General features: G+C 49.2%; 1 protein-coding gene across 1 annotated transcript in view; it reads right to left on the minus strand.

The window, feature by feature from the left end:
• Positions 1-4,947: 4,947 nt before the first annotated feature.
• The window catches only part of LOC128331343 (uncharacterized), an 83,096-nt gene continuing 74,189 nt past the window's right edge, over positions 4,948-13,854 (minus strand). The window contains exon 6 of the mRNA XM_053264685.1: positions 4,948-5,192. Coding sequence (XP_053120660.1) covers positions 5,136-5,192 — 57 coding nt within the window. The 3' untranslated portion in view covers positions 4,948-5,135. The remainder of the gene's footprint in view (positions 5,193-13,854) is intronic.

Below are 13,854 nucleotides of genomic sequence, written 5' to 3' on the forward strand. Positions count from 1 at the left end.
ACGTGAAGACCCAGCTCCCTTGAGAAGTCTATAATTCTGGGGGGAGTTGAAGGAAAGAGAAGAGGACAACCAGCAACAAGGTGGATGGACTCGCTTATGACAGCAATGAATGCATCACTGAGAGACCTGAGAGATCACCCTGGAGAGAATCTATCTATGTGGTTGCTAAGAGTTGACGGCACTTAATCAATCCATCCATCCATCCATCCATCCATCCATCAATACACACACACACACACACACACACACACACACACACAGACAATCATTACAGGGTATCTGAATTGAAGGACTGGTCTGTGAGCATAAAAGGTATGCTTGTTTTTAAAAAGGTTGGGAATCCTGTATTAGATTATTTGCACAAAGTTCTTCTCCCAGGGGTAGGGATGGAAGGTGAGTCCTGCCTGAAACATGGCATGGATGTGGGTGTGCTTGGGCACACCCATCTGAGATGCTTTGCTTGCATGATTGGAGCTACTGGAGTGTGGCTCCATCTTGTGCTACAGAGGTCATATGAGGCATTACATCAAAGCTGTGTTTGGATCCAGCAGGCCAACCACTCCTCTGCCAGAAGTCTATGTGCTCCCTGATTCTACCGTTGCATTGCACAAGCACAGTATTTTGAAAGAAATTCAATGTCCTGAGACGTTTTCTTCTAAAAGAAGATCTACTGTTCTCAAGGCTGTAATGATGGTCTTGAAAGGTGTGTCTAGTACCTGGTGAAATCTCAGAAGTGTGGGGAGGAAACTGGGGGTGCTGAATAGTAGAGGCTGGCAGGGATGCTGGGTGTTATTTCTGTTTTTAAGTGCTTTTGTTTTGCATCTGAAGATTGGATTGTAGATTAAATTTTCTGTAATTTGAAATGGTAGACTAGGTAGAGAGGCAGGTGGCCAAATGATAAAGAGACCATTTTCATCATCTTAACACAAATGTAAGAATTGCTCTGCTGGGTTGCATTGATGCATCTAGTCCAGCACCCTGTTTCCAACAGTGATGAGCCAGATGATTCATGAAAGCCCACAAGCAGGACATTAAGACCGCAGGCCTGCCCTGTAGTTTGTCCCCAGGACTTGCTATTCAGACTCATCCGGGGAGATATTACTCAATGGCTTTCACTCTTATACAGTTGGAGCTGTACCTGGGGCAGGCTGTGGCAGATGCAAAGGTGGCCTGGGTGTGCTTCTTGCTACCTCTCTACACGCATCCTCGAAGCTGCTTCCACCACTCAAACAATATGCTATGGCAGTTTTGATTCAATTCTGCTGCTGCAGTCTGCTGAAAATTAACATCTACCTCTCTCCGATACGGAGGAAGCCTCAGGCTTCCAGTCCCGAGGCAGACGGGCTCCCTCTTATCCGTCTTTCAAAGGACCAAAGCTCAAGTTATGCAGGTCTCTGCTTGAGTCTAATGACCACCAGACTTAATCTCTTCATTCTGAAGGACTCGCTTTAAAATGACCATCTTTCCAACTTCACTTATCTGGCCGGCTCTGGGATGTGTCTGATTGACTACTTTATCGCCTCAGGGAACCTTCTCCCTCTGGTGGAGGGTTTTGAGGGTTGTCTCCAAATTTGACAGTGATCATCTCCCCATCTCGCTCCTTCTAAAGCCTTTCATCTATCAGTCCCTTATGGAGAACCATGATCATCCCACCATATCCTTGGCGGGAGGAGCATATTGCTGTGCTAAATGGTCTCCACAACTGGATCAAGCACTAAGTGAGCTATTCGCCTCTGACCACCTGCAGCGTATTCAATCATCCTCACTAACTAACGACCCTACTTCTCCACCTTTGGTGTCCTACAATGCCCTCGTCCAGGAATAACAGCAGCTCCTCTCTCGCAAGATCTGTCAGCTACGTGCACAGTGCCAACAGGCCTCCAAGCAGTGGTTGGATAAGGACTGTGCTAAAGCCCCAAAAGCCCATCCCTACACCTATCAAGTCTATAAAGCTAGTTCTGGACAGTTGGCCGCACAGAATCTCCTTCTGCAGAAAAGACAGCACAAACTTCTGCTGCTTCGTAAGAAAAGAGATGCCATGAAAGATGCCTGGATGGGTCTGATTCAGGCCATTAGAGCCAAAGATTCTGCCATGTTCTGGCATCTTTACAAAGCACTCTCCCACTTATGAACCAAATCACCTGGACTGTCATCTTCATCCAGAGATCAGGGAGAACTATTTTCATGACCTATACAAAGAGCCTGCTGCTGTTTGCAGAAACTCCACCTGTGCCATTGAAGACACTCCAGCGTGGGCACCAGTGTCAATCTCAAAGATTCACAGTCTAGTCACCCAGTTAAGACTGGGGAAGGCTCCAGGCGAGGACCGTATTCCACCAGAGGCCGTTAAAAATAAGCTAGACTGGTGGGCCCCTATCCTGGCTTCGCACTTCACCAATGTTGACACAAGTGGCCAAATTCCCAAGGACTGGGGGGGCAGTGATCATTGTCTTATATTTAAAAAGGGCAAGAAGGATGACCCTACCAATTACAGACCCGTCACTTTGCTCAATACCATCAGCAAACCTAATGCGAGACACCTATCCGGGAAGCTTAAAGATGGATTGGAGGAGGAAAATCTTCTTGCTGAGGAACAAGCGGGCTTCAGGGAAGGGCGTTCCACCATCAACCAGTGCCTAGTTCTACAGCACCTTATCGGGAAATACGCTTCCTGCCGGGTGACCTCCCTCTATGCCGCCTTCATCGACCTTAAGGCAGCATTCGACTCCATCTCACGAGTCAAATGAAGGGAGAAGCTGGAAGCCTCCTCCATTGACCGGCACCTGCTATAACTTCATCGCACCCTGCACGCGAACACATCACTCCAGGTGAGATGTAGCCCCCAAGGCCACCTCACAAGAGCTGAAGGGCATCAAACAAGGATGCATTCTGGCTCCACTCCCCTTCAACTTCTACATTAACTCTATGATGGGCCAGCTTAGCAACCCAGATTTCCACCCTCCAAAGCGCGCTGGGAGATACATTGCCATCCTGTTATACGTGGTTGATGCAGCCATCCTCTCAAGGACCCCCCATTGGCCTTAGAAGAAGACTGAGGGCCCTGACACTGCACTGCAGGGAGAACTGCCTGGAAATCAATGATCACAAAACTAAAATGATGGCCTTTGTCAGGAGGCCCAAGATCCACTCTTGGCACATTGAGGGGCATAAGATTGAGCAAGCTGCACGCTTCAAAGACTTGGGAGTAGTTTTCCATTCTGGTGGCTCTAGGAAAGGCCATAAAGAACACCTGGCTTTAAATGTCCAGAGAAGTGCCTCTGCCATTCTCAAATGCCTGCCAACAAGAGGAGGCCATTATGTATTAGCGGCCCTTGAACTGTTCACAGCCCAGTCACTAGCTATCTGCTCGATGGTGCCCAATTGGTCCCCTTCCAAAACATTGTGCTCTGGAACTTGTACAATCTAAATTCCTGCAGGCAGCACTCCAAGTACCGAGATGTGTCTCCAGTGCCACTCTGTTATGCTCAAGTTAGTCACTCAGTGGGCCAGAAACTGGGAAGAAACAAAGCCCTGGTAACAGATAGTCTATTACTGACTTGGCATGATGAAATCCTATCCAACTAGCACGAGAAAGCATGTTTCATGTTTAGCATGTGCCAGGCTCTCCTTTTGATCCTGTGGCAGCAGGGCAGGTCAAGGCATGGCGCTATGGGATAACTCTGAGGGACAAATTACTCTGCCAGTGGTCAGAGGTGTTGTGAACACTTGATACCTCTAAGGCAGACCTGCTCAACTTAGGCCCCCCAGCTGTTTTGGGATGACAACTCTCATAATCCCCAGGCACAGTAGCCAATACACAGGGATTATGGGAGTTGTAGCCAACATCTGCAGGAGGACCAGAGTTGAGCATCCCTGATCTAAACTCAGCTTACTCTTCCGGGACTTTCTCCCTGCCAAGTAGGAGCAGACCCAGGTTCTTGCTCACCTGAGGAAAGCTATGACAGCCTCACACCCTCCACAGCATTTCAAGGGGCACAGGTTGAGGAGACTGTTTCCTAGTTGGCAGCCTTTTCTCATTACCTTGGCCACCTTTCTCTTGGAAGTGAAGGACTTTGCACAGTCTCTTGTCTCAAAGACAGTGGAGGACAGACTAGTGAGTCAGAGGGCTAGAGGGTCAAGACACTGGTCATCCCTTCTCTACCGCTCTGACACTATCCCATTGGAATGTAGATTGCTACTCTCAGGGACACTTCTTTCCTTCCAGCCACTTCCTTCCTCTCCCCCTTCTCTTCCTTTTCCTTCTACCTTGGAACATGTAAGCTCCTCTCCCTGAACCATGTGTGCAGAGATGCAGAATCCATCTGTATCCAGCTAGCTAGCTAGATTAGAGAGCCTAACTCCTCACTTTCCTATCTAGAATGGAGTTCTTTAATAAATGCCTTTTATATTGATTTGAAACTATGAACTGGCTCCAAGTTACTTTACTCTCAGCATACACGCATGCCTAACCAAATTCCGCTGTGTTGTGCCTCTGTGCACTCTGCTGTAATGAAAAAGGGATTCTCTTACCAGAGAGAATTCCCAACACTTTCAAGACTGGCAAATGGGGGCTGGCCAAGAAACTGCTGCCACCAAGCAGCCTCCTCCCCTTAAGCCCGTACACCAAAGCCTTTCACAAGTTACTACCAGAGGCAGTGTTTGGTGGGGTCAGTGGGGGGCCTGCAGCAGAGGCAGCGAAAGGTCGGTGAGCAAGTCCTCAGGCGGATCTACCCCTGCTGCTGCTAGAGTTATGCTGCTAGAGTTATGATTGTCAAGTAACTGAGGGAAAGGAGTATTCTTCCTGCCCTAGAGGCACGCACGGTGCACAGGTCTCCCCATTTCAGAGCAGGAACCAGAATGCCCTACAAAACCTACGAAGCTTCCAAATGTTGTTCTGTACATAAGCAGAACTCTTGCTGCAGAGACCATGGAGGAAAAGAAGAGGTGTGTCTTTCAGAATAATGTGTTTTTTAATTATAATAATAATAACAGTAACAATAACAATAATAGAAATAATAATAATAATAATAATAATAATAATAATAATAATAATAATAATAATAATAATATACAAAAATAATCATATTTACAAAAATAACAAATGTTGGTGTTTCAGAGATCACCTTCCTCCCTGCTCAGTAGCGCTTCTTCAATCTTCGCTTCCTCCCTCCTCGCTTCCGGCACCCGAACTTCTGAAAATATGAAGTAGATAAAATCATTAAATTAAAATGCACTCAGTAAATTGGGTTTCCCCCAGTGAATCTGGGAGACATTTCTTTGTTGCCATTACAATGGCAAACTAGAAACTGTGGGCTGGTTTTCACAATTGCTTTTCCATAACCTTCAAACCTTGCTTTGTGGTTTGCCAGCACAGCCCAATTCTGGCTCTCACAGATCTTTGACAGGATTGCACGTACACAGACAAGGTGTCTTGCAGCATTCCCGCTCTAAACCTGGTCTCCTACGGACTGAAATTATTGCAAAACCGTAATTCCTCATAGTGGGCTGGTTTATACAATTCTAATTCGAGTACGAGACGTGCCACGCAGTCTTGTGCCTACAAGCAAGATCTGCTCATGAGCAATCCAAGGGTTTGCTGCCCAAGCCGTAGGGCTAGAGGCAGGAACTCTGGCCATGGACAGGAACTGTCTGTGACTTCCACTGCGCAATGAGAAGTCAAGACTTCCCCAGCCATGGTGCTCTGACTCTCAGACATGCTCTGAGCAAACTGCATGCTTGATCCAAAAGCTCTTGTCTCCAGCCAACAGCTTTTCTTCTTCAGCTGAAAGATCCAATGCTCTCAAGCCTCTGATCCTGGTAATATGCTGCCTCTACAAGCCTTGGATGCTTCCATCCTTTCCCCTTCTTCTCCATTCCCCTCGTCCCTCTACTAATTCCTGATCTCCCCAAACCATGCCAGTCCTCAGCCTTCCTCCCCCCACCTTTTTCCATCTCTATCTGAGTTGTATTAGGCTCTAGGAAGATTTAATACACACACATGTGTTAGTTAGGAACACTGGGTGAATATTGTTGCTGGTTAGGGTTGAAATACTGTTAGTAATATTGATAGAATGTTCTGCTTTCTGCTCAGTTAGATTGATGTTGTTATTCTTTTGTACTCAATAAAGCCCATTGAATCATTTAGGTTTGGTTTGATCTCCTTTCTTCCTTGCGTCCAGATCCTACATGGTCACTATATAAAAGAACTTGGTCACTTGGTGACACTATGAGACAGGCCTCATTTTGTATGCTAGCTAATGAGCATATTCAGTATATAAATCAGGCCTGGACCACAACAGGAGGAAGCAGAACACAGTGCTACAATCCAAAATGAAAAAAGAAAGCGTTGCAGAGCATCTATAAGTGTCAACAGTTGCACGCTGAGAACGGTTAGTTGCACTAACAGCACTACAGTGGAACAGAGAGGCAAATCAACATTATGCAATAGATGCAGGTACCAGTCACCTCAACTGTTTTGCTTTTTTAATTAAAATCAGCTAGTGAAAAACTATACGTCTGAGCAAAGGGACAAAAAGCAAAGGATCATGATATTTCCCTCCAGCAGTTATTTTTTTCCTCCTTAATGTTGCCCTCTCAAGGCTCCTTTTCCATCCATGTGAGAAAAAAGCAGCCAGAGGTAAAAAAACACTCCACCCATTTCTCTGCTGAAACTCGCAACTGCCAGTGGCCATGTGTAATTCGAATCAAAACCACCCACACCCAAGAGAGTATTACATGTGTCTGTTGTAGAAGGCACATCTTAGCCCTGAGACTGTTTCTACAGCTAATCTGTGGAATGAAGAAGAAAAAAGTCCTCTAGCATGTCACCATCAACTGTTGACTGTCTGGACACACACAGCATAAAACCCAGTGCAGACAACTAAATACAGTTTTATAATACATCACTAAAGATGAGCCATGAACACTACTCGCATAAGAGTTATGCCTTCTACAAAATAATTCAAAGCAATTTATTTTTGCAATTCCCTATTCCACGAAAGCAGACAGCAAAGCTATTACCCATGAGCTGCTGGAAGGGCAAACCAGCACAGCTAAGTACCTACCCTCTTCTGCCCCCCTCCCCTCTAACCCCCTCCAACAACAGAGCACAGAGAAAAGCCCAGCCAAAGAAAGGAAGATAGGATTTGAGCTGGATGGGGAGAGGGGTTGCCTGCAAAATTTTGTTTACTGAATAAGGAGCACACCTTGGAGTGAAGAGGTGCTTTCACACAGCAAGCCTACCCTGAAATGCGACTGAAGAGCTCTCTCCGGCTCTTTGGAGCTCTAGGCCATGCCCTTTTGCATGTGATGTATCACATGATGACATCACATGCAAAGGGGTGTGGCCTTGAGCTCTAAAGAGTTGAAGAGAGCTCTTCAGTCTCATTTCAGGGCAGGCTTGCTGCCTGAAAGCATCTATTTTCCGCCTCTGGTGGAAGAGAAAGGGGAATAGATGCTTTAAGGCAGCAAACGCTCCCTAAAAATAATCGGGAAGTCAGTGCTCTGGGGGGCTAGGGGCGGGGGTGCAGGCTCTCCGCCGGGACTCAGAGTTCTGTTGTGCGACTTGCGCAAATGCATGAGTGGGGGTGGCAGCAGGCACCCAGCAGGGGGGGATTTTCCAAAACAAAACAAACCAACCCTGAAAAAAACACACACAACTGTGGTGGTTGGGTGCGGGGCATGGCAAGCACTTGGCGCTCCCCTGCAACTGGCGCCTAGGGCACGTGCCCTGCCTGCCCCACCCTGATTACGTGTCTGCATGGCCCATTCAGTCGGCGAGTGCTTTCTGCGCCGGCCCTGTAGGGTTCTTCCTTCCTCTCCCTGTCAAGCAAGGCAAAGAAGCCCCCAGCTGGGCCAACACAGAATGCACTCTCCAGTTGGATGCGCCACACATGCTGCTCAGCCCCAGAAACGCCTCCTGCATTGGTGTCCTGACACAGGGTGGAAGGGGTATGGCCGGCAGGGGACAGCACAGCCGGGGACAATCCTGCCATCAGAGGAGGAGGCAGCGGCAGTAGCAGTATGTGTGTAGGGAGACCCGGTGCTGGCAGAGGAGACCTCGTCGGGCGGCGGGGGGACAGGCCTGGCAGCATTGGCAGGAAAAGGGCAGGCGCCTCCCTGTCCAGGGTTGCTGCCAGCCATCCTACGCCCCAGAAAGAGACTGGGAGTGGGTGAAGTACTTAAAACAACTTTCTCTGGCCCACCTTTAACAAGCAGAGATTCCATTTCTTTTCTGACTATGTCTTAGTGGGAACTGATTCATTTGTGATTGTTTTAAGCCTAAGTATATTGCAATGCATGCAGAGCATCCTATATTAAGTCTGCTCAAAGGGGGAGTAGATGGTTCATGTAGGGTATAGTCAACTGGAATGAGTAAAAGGTTGTGCAAATTAGCTACCTTGAGAAAAATGTATCTGACAATCGTACTTTGTACTAGGCTGTCTTACAGACCAGCTCTAAAATGACGAGGTTAATGAAAGGAAGAAGCAGGCCCAGATTACTCTACATTTACTTACCCCATTTAAAGGCGGAGGTGCAGATGGAGGTACGGCCTGATGTACGGATGGAAGTGCGGATGGAGGTGCAGATAGAGGTACAGGTGGAGGTGCAGATGGAGCTATAGAATGATGTACGGATGGAGGTGAGGATGGAGGTGCAGATGGAGGTACAGACTGATATACGGATGGAGGTGTGGATGGAGGTGCAGATGGAGGTTCAAACAGGGGTGGTGTTGTGGACCTGACAGAATGAAAACAGACATTAAAGAGAATCTGCTGCATCTAGGCCAGCCTGAGCACATTTGCTTACAGCACTACACAAACCAACCAGATACACCTTTACTCCAAACAGTCTGTGCTCTATCAGAGGCAAAGGTGCACCTAGGTAATTTTGGAGCCTGGACCTAAAGGTTTCTGGAGCACCCCACCCTGCAAATTAAGCATCATGCCCCTACACACACATACACACATGCAATATTTTTAATGCGTGGGTTCTTGAGGGCACAAACAGCAACTGAACTCACAAGAATGTAAGAATATAAAACAGATATACTTATGCAGATATGCACTAGCAGAAATGTTTCAACACACAACTTAACATATTCCCATCCCACATATCTCCCCCCACCACTCCCCCCTCTGTCTCTAAAGCACCTGAAACAGGTCACAGTTATACTTGAGTGCCTGGTCCATTGAGGGCCAGTGGAGACCACACCACCCAAAACAAACTAAAAAGGATTTGGGGGCCCCCAAGGGGTGTGGAGGCCAGTGTTGCCTCTAGCAGGGATTTCCAGATACTGTTCACTACAACTCCCAGCAATAGCCTTTGGCTGCAATGGCCTTTGGCTGGGGATTCTGGGAGCTGTGGTCAACAACATCTGGGAATCCCTGTTAGAGAGAACACTGGTGGAGGCCCTGGACTTCGGCCCCAAAGTTCAAAGTGCCTTGCTTCATATGTCCCAACCAGGACCTTAAGTTCTTCTTCAGAGGCCCTCCTCTGAGTGCCCTTGCCAAAGGAGGTGAAGTGGGTGGCTACTAGGGAGAGGGCCTTTTGGGTGGTGACACCACATTTATGGAATAGCTTCCTGAGTGAGCTTCGCCTGGCTTCCTCACTTTGTTCTTTTAGATGCCACCTAAAGACCTTTTTGTTCTGTCGGGCTTTTTAAATTTTGATTTTCAAATTTGATTTTTTAAAACTGATTTTAAAAGAGTTTTAAAATGTCTTTGTATTGCATTTTGTATTTCCTCTCCCCACTCCCACCCCTGCCCCTTTTGGTCTCTTATGATTTAATGTCTTGTATGTTTTCATTTCATGTTTTAATTTCATGTTGTCAGCCGTCCAGACAACAATTTGTTATGGGATAGCTAACAAAGTTGTTCATCACCATCATCGTTATCGTCATCATCATCATCATCATCATCATCATCGCCACCTTAAATTTATTACAGGCTGATATCCAGAGCAGCAAACAGAAAATCTGCTCCTAACTCAGCCAGATTGTTCCGGAGCGGAGGGCAGAGGCGGATCCAGGGTGGGGCAGCCAGGGCACGTGCTCTGGGCGCCCCCTGAAGGGGGCATAATTTCCATGCCCCACCATCACAAGATTCAACCAGCGGGCGCCGCCGGAGGGTCCCGGTATCTCCGGATCCCAGGTGGCCGGCAAGCGGACCAGTGGCACCCGCACCCCCCCCCCACTCACTTGCACAGGCTGAAGCAGCAGCAGCACACTCACACGAGATCTCTGGGCAGCGTGGGACGGGGGCGGCGGGTGGGTGCTCCCATTGGATGGTGGAGAGCGCAGGCCGGGCCCGAGAGCTGTCTGGGCCGCCCGCACCAAGCAGGGTCTACGTGGTAAGGAGACTCGCAGCAGCAACTGCTGGGTGTTTTCATGCTGCTGTTCCGTAGTTTGTGTGCTGCTGTTTGTTGCCCAGCAGGCCACACAGCGTCTGCCTGCCCTGCTGGCTGGCTGCATTCTTGCATCAACTGCATACAGATTCATCATAGGAAGGTAAAGAGCACTGATGGGGGCAGGAAAGAGCAGCCAGAATTGCTCCCCTCCCCCAGGGGCGTATCTAGGGCAAAGAGCGCCTAGGGCAAGCACTGGAATTGCGCCCCTGGGGTTGCCAGGAGTCAACACCGACTTGACGGCTCACTTTACTTCTCAGCAAGGTTCAGAAGTCACATGAGGGAGAGACATCCATGGATGGCAGAATGTCCATCAAGTGTTTTGAAATATCAATCTCAAAGTTGAGACATACCTACAATCCGGAAAGTACATCCTTCCAGAAATCCCTCAGGGACCTCTTTTTGCAGGCAATGGATAATGACAGAGGCAGGGAGAACAGTGAACATCGCTCCTCCCTCCTGCTGCATGCACACTCTGCTGCTTGGGAACGTTCTGGATGAGTTAGCAGCAGCCTCTTGCTGCTCGGGATGTCAGCCACTCTTTTCCATTCGATTGGCTGCGGTGCCTTCCCACTGCGCCCTCTCCTCCCTCTTAAAGAGAGGCCTAAACATAGTTACATAGGAAGTTGCCTTCCACTGAGTCAGACCATTGGTCCCTCTAGTTCAGAAACTTAATGGGGTTCGAGGCGGCATTCTTCTCCTCCCTCGTCATTTGGTCATCACTTGGCAATTACTTCTCAAAGACAGCAGCTTTTTCAAAGTCGCTCAGCTGTAGCGCTAGATCCAGTGTCAGCTCCAGTGCCGATGCTGCCCGAGGTGAGGTCCATGCGCTGCCGGCCACACCCTTGACACTGACAGCAGCATCCGGGGACAAGGCCAGAACTGCCTCTTTCATGCCCCCATTCCTCTTCACTGCCATGCGGAGGGACTTTGAACTGCAGATCAGCAGTGTAGGAGGAACCAGCTCCCTTTTCACCCTCCTCACTGCTGAACCTGCAGTTCAAAAACCCATCCCCAATGGGGAAGAGCGAAGGAGGTCATGGAGACAGGGAGGGAGGGTGGCGGGGAGCCAGGAGTGGCTGGCAGGTGAAGTGGCATCTGGCCGGCGAAGGGCAGGGCACTCAAGTGGGACTGTTATTCTGCAAGCAGAAGCCTTTGCTGTCATTGTGCTTGAAATGCAGAACTGATTCCAAGTGTGTGAACAGGGCGCTTTCCAGATTGCACGCTATCACAATGTCACAAAGGGTCCCTTCAGTGTGCTTCTGTGGAGCCTGTGTTTTGACATCACAGCCCCTGTGTTGTAAGGAAGGTGCCTTTCCTATTTCCGACGCCGCCTTTTGGATTTTATTGCTGTGTCACAGCCCTATAATGTTGCATCTGCATTGCAAAAATAAAATAAAATAATAGCTATGTCTGCCCGTTGTAGGAGGCTTTCCCCCTTATAATGGCTCTCTAATGTCGGTTGAATTTGGCACCACAAAACGTTGCAGTTTACACCGCTTTTTGCGGTGCACGGCTCACAATCTGGAAAGCGCCCTGGTGACCAAATGATGGCCAACCTGCACATGACCTGAGAGCCATCATTAGAAGACAAGTGCAACCTGGAAGCAGACCCTTTGGACTCTCAGTCACAGGGGGCCCCAATCTGGGAATGTGTTGTGCAGCGAGGGGCAGAGTCAAGACTTTCCTACTGTGCTCTATCCATGTGAAAATTCGCCCCACCATACCAAAGCGGCCATTTGCCCCCAAAGTGGTGATTTGGCATTCAAAATGTATTCAAAATGGCATTCAAAAGGTAAAGAACGGGGGAGCAGTCTCACAAAAATAAAAGTAAAGTAAAGTGTGCCGTCAAGTCGATTTCAACTCCTGGAGTCCACAGTGTCCTGGGGTTTACTTTGGATAAAATACAGGAGGGGTTAACATTGCCTCCTACCACGCCGTATGAGATGATGGCTTTTCAGCATCTTCCTATTATGCTGCTGCCCGATATAGTACCTGCGGGGATTCGAACCAGCAACCTTCTGCTTGTTAGCAGGATGACCCACGCGAGTGTATGGCGGAATCCTGGGGAGATTCCCGGGATCAGAAGGCTTGTTTGAGCCTCCCGGAGGAGGTCTTCTGGTGTGTGGCTGTGGCACGGAGCCATGCCAAGGTGCCACACGATCAGAAAACCCGGGTTAGTGGAGCACTCACTCAGCTGGGTTGAAAGGAGGGCTACATTGGCGGGCTAGCTGCCAGAGAATCACTGGTCTCACCCGCAAGCCTGGTGGGTCTCACGAGGATGGAAAACAGGGCTGGGCTCCTTTCGCCCGGTTTTCCTCCATCATGAGAATAGCCTCATTGGATAGAATACAACCATTACTTACATTCTTCTTGAGCTGGGCCTTCTTGGAGGCAATTGTACTCCCGCTGGCGGGCTTGGTGGACCTGGCGGGCTTGGTGGCGCTGGTGGCACTCTGACAAAGAGAGAAGAGCCAAAGTTATGTGGCGCTTGCAGAGCAGTAATAGGGTCTCCAATGGTTTCACAACTGGGTATCATGTCTCCAAGATTGTTTGGCTGTTATGAACCTGGCTGTATTAGCACAGCGACACTGCACCAATTTGCCCTGCAAAAGTGGTTCACATCACGGCCAAGATTGTGTTAGTGGTCGAAAAGAGATAGCCTTAGCGATGAACCGCTTGTATCGAGAACAGGGTACTGGCTACACTTTTAGAAAGAGCAAATCCAAATGGTGTGCTAAGTAAGGCGAAATCCTGCAACAGGAATCAATGACGTACATGAAAGAGTATGGCATCATGTCTTCCCAGGTTTGCACAATTCCCTCTGCTTCTACAAGCCAGGGGGAGGGCACAAAGATCTATGCCCAGTGCCGAAGTCCCACATTTGATTCAGCTTTACAGGTGAATGACAGGCAAACTGTTCCAATGGGGAAACCATTAACTGTCTCTTGAAGCGAAGAGAATACCAGGGCAAAACAACATGAACGGGGTGGGGGCTTAATTGTTCTTGTCTTCTCGACAGTGTCTCCCGCCCTCTTCCAGCTCCAGATCCAGCCTGGGCAATAGAAGGCAGATAGAATCGCCCCCCTCCCGCCACAGCAGGACAGAGCTCAGCAGCGATCCAAACCATTCTTCTCGGCGACCTCAGCCTGTCGGGGAGGAGGAAGCTTCGCCAAGGGGAAGTTTGCTTCTCTCCCGCCTTCCATGACCTCGGGCTCCCAGCAGCTCCCTCTCGCTCTTGCAGGCACGCTGCATGGGCGAGGAAGCAGGGAGAGCAATGGCAGGCAGGCAGGCAGGCAGCTGCCTTTGCGCTCCCTTGCAGGCACGCTGCATGGGCGAGGAAGCAGGGAGAGCGATGGCAGGCAGGCAGGCAGGCAGCTGCCTTTGCGCTCCCTTGCAGGCATGCTGCACGGCAGAATGGAGAGAGCCAGGACTGGCCGGGGGGCCCTC

This window comes from Hemicordylus capensis, chromosome 6 (genome assembly GCF_027244095.1).
Source record: "Hemicordylus capensis ecotype Gifberg chromosome 6, rHemCap1.1.pri, whole genome shotgun sequence".
NCBI classification, from domain to species: domain Eukaryota; kingdom Metazoa; phylum Chordata; class Lepidosauria; order Squamata; family Cordylidae; genus Hemicordylus; species Hemicordylus capensis.